The sequence below is a fragment of the Gymnogyps californianus genome, chromosome 9, assembly GCF_018139145.2.
Source record: "Gymnogyps californianus isolate 813 chromosome 9, ASM1813914v2, whole genome shotgun sequence".
Classification (NCBI taxonomy): domain Eukaryota; kingdom Metazoa; phylum Chordata; class Aves; order Accipitriformes; family Cathartidae; genus Gymnogyps; species Gymnogyps californianus.
Genome location: NC_059479.1, coordinates 2,563,402 through 2,583,416, shown reverse-complemented (window position 1 = coordinate 2,583,416; position 20,015 = coordinate 2,563,402). Strand labels below are relative to the sequence as shown.

At 44.7% G+C, this 20,015-nt stretch overlaps 1 protein-coding gene across 1 annotated transcript; it reads right to left on the bottom strand.

The window, feature by feature from the left end:
- Positions 1-1,576: 1,576 nt before the first annotated feature.
- Positions 1,577-18,104, bottom strand: LOC127019751 (transmembrane protein 182-like). Its single transcript, XM_050901955.1, has 5 exons — positions 17,952-18,104; positions 15,284-15,401; positions 13,116-13,214; positions 10,334-10,471; positions 1,577-2,440 (listed from the first exon to the last, which is right to left on the bottom strand). The coding sequence occupies exons 1-5, from the start codon at positions 18,102-18,104 to the stop codon at positions 2,211-2,213; spliced, it is 738 nt and encodes a 245-aa protein (XP_050757912.1). The 3' UTR covers positions 1,577-2,210.
- Between the last annotated feature and the right edge of the window lie 1,911 nt (positions 18,105-20,015).

Here is a 20,015-nt window from a genome sequence, read left to right as displayed (position 1 = left end):
TTCAAAGTCATGTGTTTTTCAAAAGAATGATGGAGTTTTAAACTATTGCTTGTTCTGAAGCTGATCCAGAATGAGCAAGTCTCCAGGGATGGTTTACTCCCTAAGGCATGAATGCATGATTAAGCCAAATGTATTCCATAAATGCCTTGATGACATTAAACTAAATTTTTTAAAGAACAGATGGAGAAAGTTAATAAATATTTCATTCTATGATATAAAACTCACTTCTATATTCACAACTTCAGGGATCCTCAGCTTCACAGATATCAATAAGTCTGATGGATTTCTTGCTGCATTCTCATTCTTCTGCCCTGGTGTCTCTTATGGGATCATCATTTCTGCATGCTTGGATTGTTTTATGGGATCAGTGAAAGGCAAGTGACTGTAAATCTTGACCTCTTCTGCTCCGGGATTATATACTTTTATTCTTTGTGACCATAAGTGTTCATCTCTACACTGAATAGATAATTAAATGACAAAAATTATTCAAAGGGAATTTATAGTGAGAAATTATCACTTGAAGAACTGATGGGGCACAGGCATAACCCAAGGAGATGTTGTGAAAAAAAAACACTTTAGAATGGCCAAATAAAATACTGAAATATCTGTGTATTTGTAAATGTCATGAAACATCCATTCACTGGGAAAAAAACATGATTTTTACCTGTATATACCAATTCTATTCAAACAAAATTTCTATTAAGAGAAAAGAGTGTGAATTTTGCTTGAGAACTGTAGACCGAGCCTGTTATTCATATGAAAGAACTAAGCTTTACATGTGGGAATTACAATTTCTCACTCTATGTATGCCACGAATCTTGTAAAAGAATAATTAGAACTTGCTCCAAAAGGAAAGAAATGCCAGACTTGAATAATATTTTAGGAAGAGCATTAACAAACATTTTTATACTGCCAACAATCTTCACTGCTTTCTAGAAGAGATTTACATTACATTATTAATTAACTATACTGAGTCAATAGTATGACATAAAGCTTGGGAGATATATGTTTAGCACAAACTATGACATCCGTGAGAAAAGCGTGCATTTTTAGGAAGTTTGATTTAAAATTTATGCAAATGACTTCAGCAAGCAAGGGCCCAACAAACTACTTCAAAGCATCAAGATCCAGCCCGAAAAACATGACAAGATCAAATCTTTGTCATTTCTCAAGTGTCTTTACAAACCTCCGCGTATACAGTATAAATTACATCACCTCCTGTACCTCGATAGTTTGGTGTAAAATTAGCACGCATTACTCTTAGTGGGACCGCTGTAGTCTGTCAGACAACGTACACCTGAGCAACTGCAAGAATTTAAAAGCATCTAAATGGTATATAATTTGTCTTTTTGGAGCTGCCTCTTGTGCTACGTCTGTAGAATACAACAAGGTCCCATGGCCTACCATAACAAACAAAATAAAAAAGAACAGTGCTATTGTTCCCGCTCCCTTTCCCCCAACTCTGACCGTCTTTCAGTTTTTGGGTTGAGAATCCCCACAAGACTGCGTCCGGGGAAAACATTAAATGCAGAGTAATGTGGTGCTGTAAAGAAATACTAATTAATTCACGTTATGTTTCATGCCACAGAAATTGGTTTATTCACTTATCGAAAGTTAGGTTAGGTCCAGGTACATGTGTATCTTCAGAATCAGGGCTTTTAACAAAAAAAAAAAGTTTCTCATGTTTCCCGACATCCCATTAAAATGGTTGTCCTTTGACGCCAATTAGAGCCAGCTAAAAAAAAAAATCATCCTTAATTGCTTTTCAGAAATAGACATTAGAGCATACACCGTTGCAGCCAGATTCGATTACCTTTTACAAGAAACAAGGATGCTGGGAATGCCATAAAACTCCAGCTCTGCTGAATATGGATGCAGGGCTCTGCTGACAGCCGGGTTGCTGGGGGAGCTGCTTTTCACAGCAAAGGCTCTTCCTTGGGCTGCAGAGAAAACTGATGCAAAACCCATAGACACGTCTAAATTTCTCCAAAGTGTAAAAAAGCTGAAGCTGGACTTTCAGCTGGGGCTGGTTTTGGGCTGACAGTGGTTGGATGCTCAGTACTCCACCCCTGCCTCCATGTAAGAGTGAGTGTAATCATGCACCTATGCTGAAAATTATAGCTACAAAACCAATCTAGTTTTCAAAACTTGTGTACGTTTCATTACAAGGAGCATCACCGATTTTCCCAAAGGCCTTCTCCGAATTTGTCTTACTCCAGGGACATCATAATGTCTCTGCCGATCAGGTAGAAGAGGAGTCCGGAAAGTAAAACCAGGGGCACCCCCGCTGCGGCGAACATGAACGACCACCCATAATACACGTGCACGGGTACATCGTCCACGCACTTCTCACTTCTCTCCAGAAGGATGTATTTCTGAAAATCAGCAGCGAACTCCTTCCATATCACGAAAAGAAATATGAGCAGGAGAAATAAGCCTCCTGGAAAGAGAGACAAAGATGAGTTATTCTCTGCTTACAACCAGCGCATGAAACACAGAAATAAAATTGAGACAAGATCGCCACACATTTCCATTTATTCTTGCAGGTCCTTTGCATCAAAGCTTAGCGTTGCAGAATTATTATTCATGACATTGCTCTGCAGGTTCCTGTGAAAGCCAAGCCCACTCACCGTGGGAGACACCCACACCGCCGCGACCAGCTCCTGCCCAGCCGCAGGCGTGCTGACACCTCGTGCTTTCACCACCGGCGCTACTGAGGGCTCTGTTACAGCTGGATACGGCCATGGAGAAACCATCATGAACACGGCTGATGCTCACAGCAAGGACCTGCATGAGGCTAGCTCTGCATTCCTGTCTTAAAGGTGGGTTGTTTTGCCTTTTTTATTTTTAATTTGTCTGAGACGAGTGAGAAGGTGAGACTAAGACTTACTTTTTCCTTTTTTTATCTACCCTTCCAAGTAGCGTCAGACCCAATTTCCACCAGAAATGCAAAGATACGGGGATCAGTCCTGCTGATGGCAAGCGTTATCTGGCATCGAATCCGCTACCCCCAGCACCGGCGCAAGCAGAGCCCACGCAGACACCGGCGCGGCTGCTGCAGCTCGTGGCCGTTCCCCTTCACGTCTTGTGTTACCCTTCCTTAAACTGAGCTTTGCAACCAAGTATTAAAACACATGGCAAGGAGTACAGATGATCCTATTTTGCAGAGAAATAACACATAATAGAGTGGAAAAGGCATGTAGCCATGAGATACTAATCTCAGATGGGCTACTAAATAACAGAATAATAAAAAGAATAATAAACAGTGTATACCATGAGGCTAGAAAGTCTTTTTATTGGCAAGTGAGACCTCCTTTGCCCTCTCCTGGAGCCAGACGGGAGGAGGGCTGAGGCCACACTCAAGCCTGAGCCGTGAGTGCAAGGTCAGCATCTCGCTTAGAGAGGGTCCGCTCTCCTCGGAGCCTCCCAAGCCTTGCAGGATGCCTGTGACCCAAATAGCAGATCTCCCGTGAGACCTCGCGATCTCGTATTTCCAGATGTATACCCGTTGAAGGTCAGCGTTTGCAGGAAGAGCTCGGTCACATCTGAAAAGCACGTGGCGAACAGGCACCTACCGGACCCGGCGCAGCCCCCGGCGGGCTTGGGGGCTCCGGTGCCTTAATAGGAGCCTCCTCTCCCCGTAATTCACAGTGATGGTGGTCGGAGGCTGCAGGTCTAGCTCCCCCGTACGAAGCCGATGACAAAAACTAGAGAGGCCCCAATATTATTTACTGTGTCACATTAAAGAATATATATAGTGCATCTTAAAGTCAACATATATTAAAACTAAACAGTGACGGTGTGATGACAGATCTGAAAGCACTTCAGTAATATCTGATCTTGCTACTTCACAGCTAGAAGCTTGTTATTTTTAAACGGTGCCATATAACATATAGATATACGCACATACACATACATATATGAAAGAAATACATCATAATATTTTTATAGTAGAAGTGAACGGTTCGAAATTAATTTAGTTGACAAGTTACCACACAGTTCTGTGGATGTGTTGTGGCTTCTGCTGCATTTAATTTCTCCCCTTGCAATTTTTAAATCAAAGGTACCTTGTACTATATTTAATTATTCTTCCTGGCAGCTTATACACTACAAAATCCTACTCCCATGCTAAGAAAAGGAAGCAGTTAAGCTTGACATTGATATATCTGCTTAGCAATGGCGGTTACCGAAACCTTGGTCAGAGGAAACACGTCAGTGTTTAACTGTGTTTCTGCTTATAGCGGACATAAGCACATCTGCTGCTACAAACCTCCGCTTGACATCTTGTAGCCAAAAATGAGACTTATGTGAAGGTACAGAGGGTTCAAAATCCTCACTACGTGTTATATAGAAGTTGAAGCCACCCATCCTAAGCTGTCATGTCTATTAAACTGCCTCTTGTACCCTAAGACTGCAGATTGAATCTTAATAATCAAAAATTGGTGTAACCGTACGAATATGCTTTACATCACCACATGCTGTTATTGCAAGCCGTTCCCCCTTACATGGAAAAGTCCTTATGTTTGCTGGAGAGGCAGGCTAGGAGTTAAATAGCAGCTGTTGTAACATTTGCATGTTCATTGAGATTTTGATACCACTTGAAATTAAGTGCACAAATAAATATTTTACACTTAATATGATAGTTGTATGCTTAAAATACCAATTATTCTACTATAAGAAAACGATTGCATGTTTAAACAGTCACATGTCCTTTACAAAATACAATATATTGATAAGAAGGCAATTAAGTTTTTATTACTGATGTAATTTAAAATTAAATTAATTAGATAGGAACTGAACCTTGAAAAGTGCTTTTTTAAAGATCAATTTCTATTTCATTAACTTATAATACCTACCGTAAGAGACACAAATAAAAAGGCAGCCCTGGTGGGACAGAGGACACAGGTATGGTAGCGTACTTTTGAATTCTCCTACTTTTCTTTAAATAACCAGGGGTTTTGCGTTGAGTTGTCCCAGGACAATTCAGATGGCCTAAACCTCATTTATTGAAGAAATCAGATTAAAACCTACCAGTTCTTACTGAGGAGGGTGTGGGGAAGCCCCGTGAGCGGGTGGCACCGTCCCCAAGCTCGCCAGGAGCTAAGGATGGGGAAATGGTCCCTCCCCTCACCCCAGGAGAAGCGCCAGGTCGCGGTACGGAAGGATTTATTATTAAACAGGTACTGGAGGTGATGGCATGGCCACAGCATCTAAATTAAGAACATTTTCACACTCTGGGAAAATGACAAGAAAATGTAAAGTAAGCAGCCTTCTTCCCTGGAATAATTACAGCTGAGTGGCGAGGAGTCCCTGGGATTTACACCATCTCCTCAGCAAGAAAAGAAAATCAAAAGGGCAGGCGCAGCCGAAGAAGGACGGTGGAGGCACAGAAAGGGCAGCTCACTGAAAACTGTTCAGCAAAACAAAGTTTACTTGGAACAATCACAAGTATTCGTGAAACTACCTGAAATTTGTCATGCTTTTAGACGTTAGTAAACTCTTCATAATGAGAATATCAGGATGTTTCACTCCCATATTACCAAAGTAAGCATTTGGCATTTTTGTTTTAAAATGCTATTTTATTTTGGGTTTTTCATCTTTTGAACAGGTCTCATTTTACCACCTCCTTTTGGGGGCTTTTTGTCTCGGCCGCAGCGGAAAGACATCTTCATTTCCTGCCAGGCCCAAATGGCTTTTTATGTGGAGAGACAGATTTCTTCCCGCTATGGGCAGCAAAATGAAAAACTGAAAAAAATCTAGCTTTCTACCCAAGAAATGAGCCCAGCGTCAGCACACGCACCGGAGTCGCAGGACCTGTGTTGGGTTTGGGTAAGTGTAAGTGAAGACCTCATCAAACCAGACCATCCCCATGCTCCTCTTGGCATCCCTGTGGTTTCTACCACTGGAAAATTAGCCACGCGATCTCTTTCTTTCTCTTTCTTTCCCTCTTTGCCTCTGTTCATTAGGATGGTGTGGAAAAAAAATTAACTGCGAAACTCCTTCTCAATGCTGATGAGGTCAATGGCATCTTCTGGGGAGGGGGCTAATTGCAAGAAAATTGAAGTGGGGTATTAAATCTTTCTCCTTTGTACACTGCTAACTGCAGGACAACGAACGCCAGCGCTCCATCTCCCCCTCCCAGGGGAGCTGCACCTTCGTTGTGAGTAAATCGGAGTCGGGCTTTTTCTTTCTCTCACTTTACATCCTTGTGACACCTTTATAGCTGTTAATTGTAGGGACAGGTGAGTGAACTCAATCTTTAACTCTTATTCTGTGGAAGCTACTGAACTTCTGTGTAGTCAGCTAATTACGAGAATAATGAACTTTGACTCATTCGCCTTTCTCACTAGTTGCCTCTTAAGGATGTTAATAACGAGGAAATGGAGGGGTGACCTTCAGCTGCCCTTCCATAACTGTCAGCCTTCACTGCACGTGGGGAGCCTGAGATTGCCAAAATGGAGATGCTTGACTTGGGAAGAGGAATCTGAGCACAAAATTCAGCACTTCAACTCATAGGACTGGCAAAGAAAGATGCCTTTTTTTTAATGCAGTTGGCTCACGCTGAAGAACAAGTTGGTCCGAGCACGTGCCATGCTCCTCTCGCCGGAGCATGACATGGCTCTGAAAGCGCAGAAGAGGCTTTGTGCCTGGAAACGGCCCATGGCCCCAGCGATCCTGTGGCTGCGGAACGGTGTGAGCACGCCTGTGCATGCCACACAAGCGGGGATGCTGAAGAAAGCACCAGGACCGCAGTGGCTAGAAGAAGTGTAGACTGTACACGGTTCATCATGTATCTGTGCTTTCCAGTGTAAGGCGAGCTGATAACAAGCTCCTCTTTAGGTTGCTTAACATTACCTAGGACACACATCCTTATTGCTTGCTTTGAAAACTCAGCGTACGCTCACACTTTGCCTGTGCGTTCCCTCCAGCGCAGCCTCCTCACCCCTGAGCAAGCCACCAGGTAGAGCTCAGGTCCCTTTTTCATTTAAGCCTACTGCTGGTCCGCATGTATTAGGGCAGCGCTGCAAGCTCAGTAATTGCCCTAGGTCTGGACAAAGCATGTGCTCACTTCTAAGCTTGGTCTCTAAAATGCCCAAAGGAAATGAAAACCGATGAGCACAAGTACAGAAAACTGGGGAGCACAAGCAAAGTTGTCCCAGCAATTCAAAGTTTCCAGAAGCTGCAGTGCAGCGTTCACCCAGCCCTCGTGGTGACATTGTAGTGATAATTAATCATATTGTCATCTGACTATTGAAACAAGGGGACAATTAGTCACCAGGCAGTATCTGCCTCCCCCTTGCAAGCACTGAAGCTACGTGTGAGATGGCAAACGTTAGAAGGAAAGCAGCACGCTGGCTATTTTCTCATGCAATTCGGGTGCTTTTGGGAGCAGGCTGGCAAGGATAACCGCTCTGCCGGGGCGGTAGATGTGCAAATGCAAGCAGCAGCAAATGTCAGGTGGGCTCCGGCTGTATTTCCCGAGTCGCCCAGCAGAGGAAATCAAGGGGGATGGCTCCGGTCCTTTGCAAGGGCTCTCAGAAACGCCACCCACCGAGCACTACATTTGTTACGGTAGCTGGCAGACAGTCAGATTTGTCCTCTTGAAAGTACAGTAAAGAAAAGGCATCTCGGAGAGGAAACCCAAAGGGATCTAATCGAGTGATTGATAACAATCTTCACCCTTAGGCGTTGAATTCCCCCAGGCGACAGAGGGGCACACGTAACTCCTCAAGATCATGTCAGGCTGGTTATCCATAAATGCGCTTGGGAGTGCATTTGCACCAATAGTATCTTTAGAGCCTTACAGTGGTGAATGTTGCATCATTTTGCAATGATTAACCACGGCTCTGATTTCATGACCTCAGCGTGGGCTGCTACCAAAAGGGGCAGAGGGAGTTTATGGACAGAATAAAGTTGCATATAAAGGATGGCCTGAAAGGCTGGGGCATCTTGCAGCCGTGGTGCCCCATCTCACTATCCGACTGCCAGACCACGTTCCCACTCTACAAATTGCCAGCATTTTCACACTTCCTCAAGGAGAGATCATTTCTGCAAGGGAGGTTAATTAACACTGACCCGCAGGCCATGATTAGAAGACAAGATGCGCTTTCTCCTGCGTCGCCTCTCCACATCCCACTATCTGAAGGAAAGGGACGGCTGGGGAGTTGGAGCTGTGTTAAATCTATTGTTCCTACTGCTTAGTGCAATTATGCAAAATATTTTTAGAAGGGATAGCGAGAAAATAACCATGGAGGGATGCATCTCAAATCCATCCGAAAGCCAGTGCCAAGCAAGATCCACAGGTCTGAGTTCAGGATAGCCCCCAAAAAAAAGCATCAGCTGAAACTCTAAGCAAACTTTGCTGAAAATGTTGAAATACTATTGCATTCTCCTAGCTATCATTTAGGTTGAAAATATAGCAGGAAGCCTCTTCCAGCTGAACTCGTTCCTCCTAATGACAGTTAATAACAATGATTGCTGTTCAGATTGAAACTGCATTAATACAAACTTCAATTTAAACAGCAGCATCTTTGTCTAATGCCAGGAGGTTTATGTGATGCATAATCAGCTCTTCTAAAAAGTGTCACATTCTATGCTCCAGCCTTTTAATCAAGAAGTAGTCAAATAAAGTGCAAAAACAATGGAAAAAATGGAATATAGTGATTCAATATTACTCGACATCCTTTTCTGTGTGATATTTTACTTATCATCTGGCCAGTGTCAGAAGGTGACTGATCTCAGTTTTTCCATTTGGGCTGGAAGTTGAGTGTTTTGAAGAGCTAGGGCTTTAGCTGAGGTAGCCAGAGTGTCACATCTGAGAGGACTCACAGATTCGGCCCTAGTCTCACAAGAAGAGATGACTTCAACGCACACACATGTCAAGTGGCCAACACTACTCAGTAGAAGGCATTGGTACCTAATGGAGATCTGATAGCAAGATGTCTTGCATTCCCAAATGAAATCCATGTGTGTAAAACCACATGACATTTGCCCTTAGAAAAATTAAGCCCAACCAAACATTTATTAAACTATATAAGAGAGAGATAAGCAGATACCCACAGGCTTGCTGCCCTCACTTCAATAACTGAAGACCTGGAGGCAAATGGAAAATTGGACAAAATGCAAAGCGAATTAGCAGAGGCAGGTAGGGCCAAATTGATTTAGTGCCTTCCAGATTTTTTAGACAAATAGATAGATGTCATCTAGCTTCTTTTCAACAAGCAGCTTAGCTGGTGTCACATGGTTAATTGTTAGTACATCTGGAGGAGATATACAAATTAGGAAAGCAGCTATAAAATGAATAGGGAGCTAAATAATGGGGGGAAAGAGTAAAAAGTAATAATAGCAGGGCATGGTGCGATTGGAAGGAGTTGAGGTGGAGTTCCTTCAGGGTCAATGTTGGGACCTTTCTTGTTAAATATTTTCATTAATGTTTTCATCCCCAAAAAACCTGGGCACACTCAAAGCCCACACCGGGAGCAAAGACATCGGCTCGTGTTTGATTCATGCCGCGTATGAGGAAGCAGGACCTGGTGCAGGATCTGTAATTAAGCAGTGGTTTTTCAAAGAAAGGCCTGACTTCATTATGAAGTTCTTCACTTGGCATGGCTCGGCTGAGCTCCAGCCTTTAGCTGCTCGAGTCACAAAAAAGCTTTTTTCTGAATTTGAGTCACTGTTATAAATCAAATATTTCTACTAGTTAAGCCAGTTATTCCTTCTCAAATACAGAAAAGGAAAAAGCCCAAGTGATAATTCAGTAGAATCATTTGTAATGGCAGTGGGAATAATGAATAAATGCCTATTTTTAATTCATTTTCCTGCTGTGCCACTACTTTATCTTTTCAGGTTTTATTAAGCCAGCCCTCCCATTTTGAATCGCCAGGTATGCCTTTCATCGCTCAGTGGGTTTCCAGCTCTGCCAGATGTTAAGAGCAGAGACAGGAGAGGCCCAAATGCAAAGACTGACTTAGGGGAACAGAGCCTGGCTGATTGCTGCCCAGGGTTAACGCAGCTACGGCCTTTACTAAAATAAAAGGCTCTGCTCCTCTGGGTTGCATAGAAGAGTAGGGGAAGGGGGAAAGAAATATTTTTCCCAAACCCCATCCTCCCTAGGACTAAGGACTATCTTGTTAAAGCTTGACTGAGCATAGAGGTTTAATTCCAGCAGGGGAAGAGGGAAATCATTTACTCCAAGTCAGTGCAGGTCCCATCAGAGCCCCCATCTCCTCCCAGCAGCGCCTCATCCCCGGCTGCCTCCCCTTCCCCTGCACGCACGAAGCAGAGCACGGCCGCGGCATTCCTGCCCCGGCCGTATCCCGTTACCGTCGCTTACCCGAAGCGAGGAGGAATCCGCCTCCCACTTTGTAGGACCGGGGGCTGACGAAGGGCACGCCGCACACCAGCAGCAGCCCTCCCACCAGCCCGGTGGCGACGGCCAGCATGATGAACGCCGTCCAGAAGCCTCTGTACACTGCATGGTTGGTCAAAAAGAGTAAAGTCAGGAGAAAGGAGAGGAAAAGCGGTTTTCTTCAGTCCATGCTTAACTACTCCTGCTTCAGCAACAGGAAAAGCAATAACCTGTAACGCTGCTCGTGTTAGGCAGAGCTGAAGCTCCTGCTCTTGCTAATTCCCGGCTGCACCGTGGGTGCAATATGTGCCTGGAACCGGTGCAAGTTCAGGTTGAATGTCATGCCCTACGTAACGGGATTGGAATGAGTGCAAGAGGTTGGAAGGGTTTGCCAGGGAAGCACGCCACAAAAGGGGGTGAGAGTAAAGGACACCGTGCTTAGCTGTGCCTGTGGGCGATGGAAGAGCTTGGCAAGAAAGGAAAGAAAATAGCAAAATTTGGAGAGATGGAATCAGACCACGTCTTTGTTCCATTTTAATTAACACTTACGGAAGGTGCCAGGTTCCTGGTTTAAAATAAAGGTGGTTTTTGTTAGCAGGACTGCGGGGAAAACGGGAGCTCAGGATTTCCCCCAATAATGGCCTTGCTTGACTCCAAGTAGGAGAACAGGGCAAGAGAACAACTGCCTCTTCATCCACTGAATTTGGGGGTTTTGCTGTGACTTCATGCAACCACGCCAGCCAGAGCCGAGCAAGCTTGCGTCCATCGCATCCCACGGGATGGGACGTAGCCCACTAATTTCAGTCTCCCAGTAGCCAAGTCTCTTCCAGTCACTGCCGTAAACCTTAGCCAAAGGTGGTGGTCTTCAGGCAGAGACCTTCTGATACCTTGCTCCCCGTTCCCCTGATTTATCTGATCCCCTCAGACCACTGCATCTCGCTCTGCCTGTTGTTTTTCAGAAGCGCTAGTTAGAGAGATTTAAGCCGAGCACGAGTAAGTGGGTAATGCTGAAATGATTCACACTTGAAAGAAAAATGATACAGAAAAGATGCGTTTTACTCATTTGAAACCATTTTGTCAGGAGAGCCACTTAGGGAGAGATAAGTATCTTGAACTCTCCAAAACCACAGAATTCATTTTCATGTTTAACCTCCCGTCACCCGTTTCTCTCAGGGAGCCTAAGAGGATGCAGATAAGGCAGAATTATCTCTGGAGCAGGTAATAGCTGGAGGACCCCTCTCCTTGGACAGCCTCCTGTTTTGTCATCATTTGCATGTGAGGACGGACTGGTTTGAAATCAAACGAGTGTTAACGACAGAAGCGTCTGCTCTCTGCAGATGTCCGAATGCTTTGCAGCGGGGTTGGTGCAGCAGAGGAGCCCAATGCTCCCGCTGCCCTAAACGTGGGCGCTGAGACATCCGGGGGTCTCCCCGGGGATCATAGCGGGGTGGGTGCCAGAGGCCTCCAGGCAGAGCCCCGCAGCACCCCGGGGTGCAGCCCCGGCGCAGAGCCCCTCCCCAGCACCTTCCCGGGATCCGTCCCAATGGGCGTCTCAGAGGGTTTCACAGCAAGGGCTGACAGGCAGGGACAGATGCCTCCAGGGCCCTTTATTTAGTACGGAAAAGATAGTGTGTTTATCAGCAAAGATCATTCAGAAACTAGACGTCACGCCTGTCTCTCCTAAGCAGAAAAAGTCCCACCGCTTAACCCGCGCGTTTGCTGCACACAGCCTGCAACGGGCTCCTCCTCCTCCCGCCGACAGGTCCCGCGTACCCATTTTACACCACGGCCTGTCCCCCGAGGCAGGAATCCTGCACAGCACAGCAAAAGAAACTAGCTGCTCTCCCTCACATGCTCCTAACTGACAAATTTTTTTTTTTTTAATTAATTCCCCATAAAAAAAAAAAAAAAATAAAAAAGGTACTGCTAAAGGCTAAGGAAAAGGTCAAGATGTTTGTTTGTGCAGTGTGCCTGCCCCGGATCCCCGGAGGCAACGCAGAGTGATGCACACTATTTAAAGAAATCAATTCATTTCAAAAAAGATCATTGAATTAATTCTAGCTGCTGCCACCAATTTAGCAAATTAAAATTCCTAACAGCAGCTGATTCATTAAAGAACTCTGAAAATATAGAGAAACATAAATAAAAAGGGAACCAGTTGAAAGGAGAGCTCTCCAACTGTGTCGTATTCGGTGTATTAAAAATAAGCCAGTCACTTACACGAATCTTCTAACAATTTGGTCTTTAACTGATTTTCCAGTGCTTGTTTATTTTGTCTTGCAGCAAACCAACACTAGAGCTCTCCCAGGAAGCCAGACTCTGGAAACGAGTCAGCACTGGGCTGCCACAAGCCTGCAGCCTAGGAGAAATTATTGTTCTTGCTTGCCCACAGGGTCTGGATATGGCCATGGGGCTGAAGCCCTTTGCCTCCAGCTCCTCCCAGTGAGCGAGGAGGTGGGAGAGAGTGGATTTAGCATCCTCCCTTGCTCATAGGAGTAGGTGCTGAGCACCCAGCAGGAGGGTGCACGGCTCATGGCCAGGCATGGCCGGCTCTGGAGGAGAGAAGATGTGGGAGAACATCTCGATGTGCTCACAGCTTGGGGCAGTCAACTAAGCAAGGCCATTTTGTAAAGCAGCTTTCCAAAAGTCTTGGTCACGCTTGGCCACATGCATTTACAATGGGAGAACCGCAGCACTGACACACGTCGTAAATCTCTGCCCGATCGCTTGGGAAAGGAGCTGCTGGGGGAGGAGGAAAGAAACCCACCTGCAGTTGTGTCGTAGGAAGGATGGGGGAAAGGTCCAAGAGCAATGGGCATGGGAAAGAGGTAGCCATGCATGCAGAACTTCGGGTGTGCTTGGCTGGCTGGAAAAGAACAACAAAAACAACCCTGTTTGCTTTTATTTTCTGCAAAATCACAGTTATAGTATTCAGATGGCAACGTACTATTCTGCAAAACCTACAAAACCCTCACTGAAATCAGAAGGCTGGGGAGTAAAGGAGGATAGTAAATCCTGCTTAGAAAGAAAAAAAGAAAAAGAAAAAGAAGAATGATGAGAGAGGGGAGATATAACAGGATCTGAGACTGCTACCCGTACATCTTCTCGTCTTCATAACCGGAGTCTGAGGTGGACATAAATCACGAAAGATGGAGCAACTGAAAATCAGTGTAAATATTCCCATTGCTGTTTTCCTCCAGAAAATGTGTCAGACCGCCTGGAAGGGGCAAAGGTATTCGGGTACCAGAACAAGCTACCTTACAAGCCCTCCAGTTTGTGAGAAGGGAAAGCACAATTAGAATGGAAGTGCCCCATCAATATTAATACCACTGAGGCTTATCGTGATTAACGGTAATAGAATGAATGTTAAATGAATTAATTAATGGTTGGCCACTTATTTAAATATGTTCCCCAGCTCAAAGGAACACTTTATAATAGGTGGACATTAGTTCATGCTAAATTGACTATGGAATACCTATTGAATTAATTATTACATCCATGAGAGCAGCAAATTAATTTGCCATGATCAATCCTATTATAATAAATACCTAAAGAAGTAATACAAATTTGCCAGTTATCAGAAAGAGGCATTTTACTTCAGGTAACATTATATTATATCATGTATTTCTATATAATGTAATTAGATAGCAAACTCCCTCTCCCAAGCCTGTCCTTTTTATCAAAAAATTTCTGTGTGGAAAATCTCACATTGTTCAGTTGAATGGTGGCAGTAAGTGTTCCTGCAAGATTTTACAGGAAACACAGGTCAGGGACTGGGGGACAGCAGTATCATCCAAAATTGTAATCACTGCAGAGTAAATTTATTGGGGGAACCCGCATTATTTGCAGCCAAATGCCCTACGAGGCGATCACGCCGCTCCACAGGCACGTAAGCACCTTTGAGCAGACCGAAGCACCAGCGAGCACAGGGTCAAGGCTTTTGCAGTGTTTAAAACCTTTGCAGAACTTATTTAAAATCTCTTTTTTTTTATCCCCAATACTTCTCTAGAGTTGTGGCATCCCAGGGAAAGGCTGTCCTCTAATTCCCCTCTGTGCACTAAGGCGGGCGAGCCGGCTGCTGGCTCGGCCACCAGCAGGGCTGGTGCCAGGCGTGTTGTGGGATGGTCTCACTCCTTTGCTCTTTCTGGTGGGAGTACCTGGCTCACTGGGCCAAGACCCCACACTTCACTGCACGTGGGCCACCAATCAGCACCAACTGGTGTCTCAGAACAGGTTTCACCTTCTCCTTCAATTTTTTTTTTGAAGACTGAATGTGCTTTCAGAAAAAAAATGATTTTGCATCCATCTCTGTGTATTCACACGTGCAATTTCAATGACCTTAAAAAGGAAAACAGGCGAGATCTTAAAATAGAGGTCTTGTGTGCTTAACAGCATAAACACGTGTGGTTATGGCTCTCCATGGTCCACCACTGCCCACTGCTAGAGGTCCTGAGCACCCAGGGAGACCACACGCATGTGCGTCCAAGCCTTCCCCGTGCTGAAATCGGTGGGAGGTGGGAATGCTCAGCACCCCGATGGCTGAAAATGCTGACAGAAGAGTGATGCTAACGGCCAGGAAAGGCACGGGCTTAAATTTAGCAGACCTTAGCTGAACACAAACGTCAAAAGGTATGGGGGGGGAGAGTTGTCCTTGCTGGTGGAAGCCACCACTCCATAAGACTTTGCAGGTGATATATTAAATGGTATCAAAAGGTTCCCACATTTCTGTGAACAACCCTCTGAGAGCAAAATCCAAGTCAAAAAAAGAGCACAGAAAGGGTGAGCCAAGTTTGCTTTTGATTGAGAAACGATGAGAATGAAAAAAAATGAAATAAAGACAACTGTCTCCTCATCCCTGGGGGCCCTTCTTGTGCTTGCTTGCCATTCAAACTGTGAGCGAATGCTGCGGATATGGTGCGGTGGCATCGTACTCACTGTACCAGAAGGTCCAGATGGTCTCCGGGTGGCCCTCGCCAAAGAACCAGCACCGCCAGAAGAAGCCCTCATGATGGAAAGTGAGGATCTCCTTCCTGACCTCTGTCAGTGTTTCAGCCTGCGGAGGAATGAAAGCCCAAGCTGATACAGGGATGATCATGGTGGAAAGGTGCAAAGTGTGTATTTTTTGCTTAGACGGTTGTTGTTTTCATTTTTTGTTGGGGTTTTCATTTGTTGTTGTTTGAGTTGGTTTTGGAGGGGTTGGGGAACACAGAGGCAGCTGCTGTCCTTGGCTTTCTGCCATATCACAGCTACAAAATGTTCTGATAACAAATTGTCCTGCAGACCTTCACAGAACAGTTCCTTCTTTCTCTAGTATCTTTAAACCACTGGTTGCCAGAGCTGGACGGGTATGACAGGGAGCAGAGCATTCTGGGTGTATTCTACTTCTTAAATACTTTCCTTAAGTAACTGTTATTGCTATTGTAACCAGTAGGAAGCGGGCTGATTATCAGGTAAGCAATTTTAGGTGTGACCCAATGCAACAGTTCAGATGTCCTTGCTACTCTGCAGGATCCATGTAAGGTCTGGCTTAACCCCAGAAGATAGCCCAACTCCAACACTCCCAGTGAGCATCTTCCAATCACCAGCCCAAAGGTTTCCTTCTTTCTCTCCCTCTGCTGAGCCCAGCAGAAGTTATGTTAAACCTACGTGAGACACAAATTACTCTGCCCACACCAGTCTTCCCACAGACCACGACAGGGATGTTGACAATTTTTCCTTTTTTTGTGAGTCTACTTCAACCCCAGACCAGACCTGCGAGCACAAGGTTTAGGTCTTTCCAGAAGGGAGGATGTTGCAAAGTTGAGTCATGGACTATTTACGAAAAAACTTATTAAAACTATAGCCAAAATCAATTTTATCTTTATCACATACAGTTTGGTAAAGCAGACATGACTGCTGCAAAATTATGTTTTGTGGAGGGCAGAGAAACTCCATACAGGATTGGACCCTGTGAACTCGAGAAAGGAGATGGGACTCAGCGGGGAGGTGCTAGAAGATACTTCCCTCACCTTGAGGTTTTTATGCATCAAGTTATGACCGATTCCAGAGCTCTGACCTGATTCTCCTTCTACTTTCAGGATAAAATACTAACTATGACAATGGTAACACGCAGCCCTCAAACTTCATCAGCTGGATGACTGCTGACTTAATGCATCTACGGCACATTTAATCACTGTTTGGCAGATACTCGAGACCATCCTTATCTGTAAGGGACAGGATTTGCCAGTTTAAGAAAGGGCAGAGAAGGTAAAAACACAGCCCGTTGTACACAACCGCTAACTGAAACAGAAATAAAATAGCTGAGAGGAAAGAGTAAGGGCAGTTCCTATTTCTGCCTGGCGCTTTTGAAGTCGCTCTGCCTTAGTGACAGGCACACTAACACTTGGCCAAGAGCGTATCTTAAATGTCTGAGATGCTTATTCATGTCGTGCAGTGCAACGTCTCTAGTCTCTCCGCTTTAAAAGAAAACAGCACAAACAAAAAATCTGAAACAATTAACATTGTCATTTCCCAAGTGCCCAAAAACTGAGCGGCACTCCTCTGCCCGTGACTCTCCGCCATCTCCAGGGCTTTACTGCGCTGCTTTAAACAGTAAAGGCAGTGTCTTCTGCCAGGCAGTTTTTCTATCATAATTTTTTTTTTTTTTTTCAATAGAGAAAGTCCTTTGGAAACATGACTCAAGCGAACAGAGTCCTACATTTGATTATGGGATTCTGAAATGAAAGAAAATATTTCTTGCTGGCATCATGATGCTTACCCAGTGTGACTCACCACATCAGAAAAAAATCAAACCTAATTGGATTGAACTTTAAAGTCACAAAAAGTCTGCACACAACAAGGATCTTCCTGTCATTTTGTAATTGAAACCACACATTGATCAGCACAAAAACATTTTTGAAGAGTGGGTGGCTCAAGGAACTGATCTGGTTGTTATTTCATTGACGAGTTAGACAATAGCAAGTGCAGCTAAAATCAAACTTTCGAAAGGATCTATAAACAAGTGATACCAGCAGTTAGCACTAAAATACCAAATTGTCCTTTGAAAATTACATTTCCTGCTAATTAAAATCCTATATAAATCTTAATTTTAAAATACATAGGCCTCTTCTTGTTAGGTGGGCAGGAACTCTTGTCTACTCTGTTCTGTGTCTGATGTTCGCTTTTGTTTTCTGTCTGTGCTGTAGTCATATCACTTCGGATGTAAATGATTGCCAAGTCCTATACATATGAACTATTTTTAAATGAAGAAACTACAGAGGGAGAAATGTTTTAATGGCAAATATCAGGAGATATGTTTTGTCTTTAGAAGCAAATGCTGTCAACAGGTAAAGCTCTTGCATTTTTGCCTTTCATTCCCTAATGTTCGTATCTGCCAGATTACAGAGGTGCTGTCTTAATGTTTCCTAGATGCACTTTACTTCAGTCAAAATGCTAGATATCATGGAAAAGCTGGTTTGGATTTTGAAGTTAGCTCAGGCTGACGTTTCACATTAGCAGGTCACTTTCAATGAGCATAAATACTATCGCAGATTTAAAAATTTAAAATTTTAAATTATTTAAATAAGTCGATTCTTCCAAAGTAAGACAAGATTTCAGAGTTTACCTCCCCGGTCCTCAGAGTGCTATTCCTGCTCTCGAAGACGCCGCAGGTCTCTGTAGCTAGAAGCCAGTAATCCGTCCCAAAAGCGATGAGAAAGAGCAACACGCCGGTGCCGCCGAGGATCCCGGCTGTGAGGGCAGCTACTCCAGCCTTCATGGGGCAGCAGGTAGGCAGCAGAATTGGGAATCAGAAGAGAAGAAAAACACTGAAGTTTCCAGGGCCACTGGAAGAGGGGGACGAGAGAAGTGCTATTTTTGGACACGGGTAATATTCCTCTCCTGGCTGGTGTGAGTTTCAGTGGGTGGTGGGAACAGGACTAATAAAAGCAGATGACCTGGCGTAACCAAACAGCTGTGGCATTAAGGAACACGACAAATAGCTATTGGGACAGAGCAGGAAGGTTTCCAAATAAACACATGGCTGTTCATTTCAGAAGAGCGGTGCAGAGAGCCCTTAGCCTCGGCCGGTCAGGCAGCGTCCGTAGGTCACGACTGGTTATGATGCAGAACTGCCCAGGACGCTGGAGAGTTTTTAAAACCCCGTTTGTGCATGAGATTAGCAGAGAGGCTGCGCATAGCTTGAGCAGATCTGAACTCAAAGATCTTCACCATGTCATGGAGTCCGCACTTTCCGCAGCCGTTGCTGTGAGATTCCTTTAGCCGTGTCCTCGCAAGTGCGGTATAGAAGTGGCACTTCTGGAATATGCATCTCCTTCAGCTCCTGCTTCCTCTGAACAAAACACTAATGCAGCTTTCACACAAACTAACCCCAGAGATCCAAGCAATAACATTAAAACATTGGTGATATCTTCAATATCTCGGTGCTCTCAGAAGTCATGCAATCAACCCATGCAAACACTTTTAAATCAGGCAGGTCCACACCTAGAGAGACAAGGAGCATTAAATCAGGTGTACGTACCAATATACCTAGAGTGTCTTGCTATGCAGTTGTAGAAAGATGTTCTCTCTCCTGCTACAGAAGCATGGACTATATAGCATCCATACCCCTCCCACCACCCGAGCCTGCTGTGGAAGAAGTGTCTCATGGGGACGAGGACATTCCTGCATGGAATTTCGTTGCCATTTGATTCCTAATGCTTTTGTCGTCTGCTGGAGCATCTGCTGTAGATCACTGCCAGGAACGAGATGCCAGACTAGGAAAATTATAATTTCTGTAGGGCAATAACTATATTCCTGTGACATGCCAGGAGGCTGAGGGAGGAAATTTAAATTACAGCGAAAATTCAAGTTCTGATTTTCTAACCTCAGCCTAAGTGATGACCTGTCCTAAAAAGGGGGATAGATGAAGATGTTGACTTCCTTATCCTATGGGATTTTGTGTTGCCAAATTAATTTCCAAATCAATTTAATAGTTAAAGTTAACTGTGAACATATGGGTTTCTCAGAGAAACTGCACACTGGTTAGGGAAACTGGAGAGGGTTGGGTAAAATTTTGACTACACTTCTAGCCAACTGTTGAGGCATATGGACCGATGAATATGCTCGCTTTTCTTCTATGAGCACAATAGACTTTAAACTACAATAATTTATTCTATCATCCTCTGCATTGTTCTTTCTTAAATATTGCAGGGATAGCTTTTAAATAATACATTAGACCTCTCTTCCTCACTGTCACAGTGGCAGAGCTGCTGTTTGTTTAACCTGACCACGAGCACGTGAGGCATCCCATAGGATCCAGGAAAGAGGTCCCTGCCCACAGGAGTGCCCACGCTGACACGTGGAGAAAGGAAAGGTGGGGCGGGTTGCAGATTTACCGTCATGCAAGGTCGAAACTCAGCCGCAGTCCCCACAGCCCCGTTAGTTAGAGCTAGAGCAGGACTGCAAGGGACAAGAGTGCAAGGAGGGCAGAAGACGTCGTTGCATCTGGCATGGTGGGGCAGATGGTGGGTGAGCAAGGCAACAGGGAGCTGCAGGACAGGGCCAGCGGGTTGTCTCAAAGGTTAGGTTTACGTCTTGGTTGGTCGCTAAAATGAAAGAATGCCTTCTGATGTTAGTAGAAGGAGACGAAAGTCCCCACGGCAGGGCTGAACGCTGCTTTCGGCAGGTA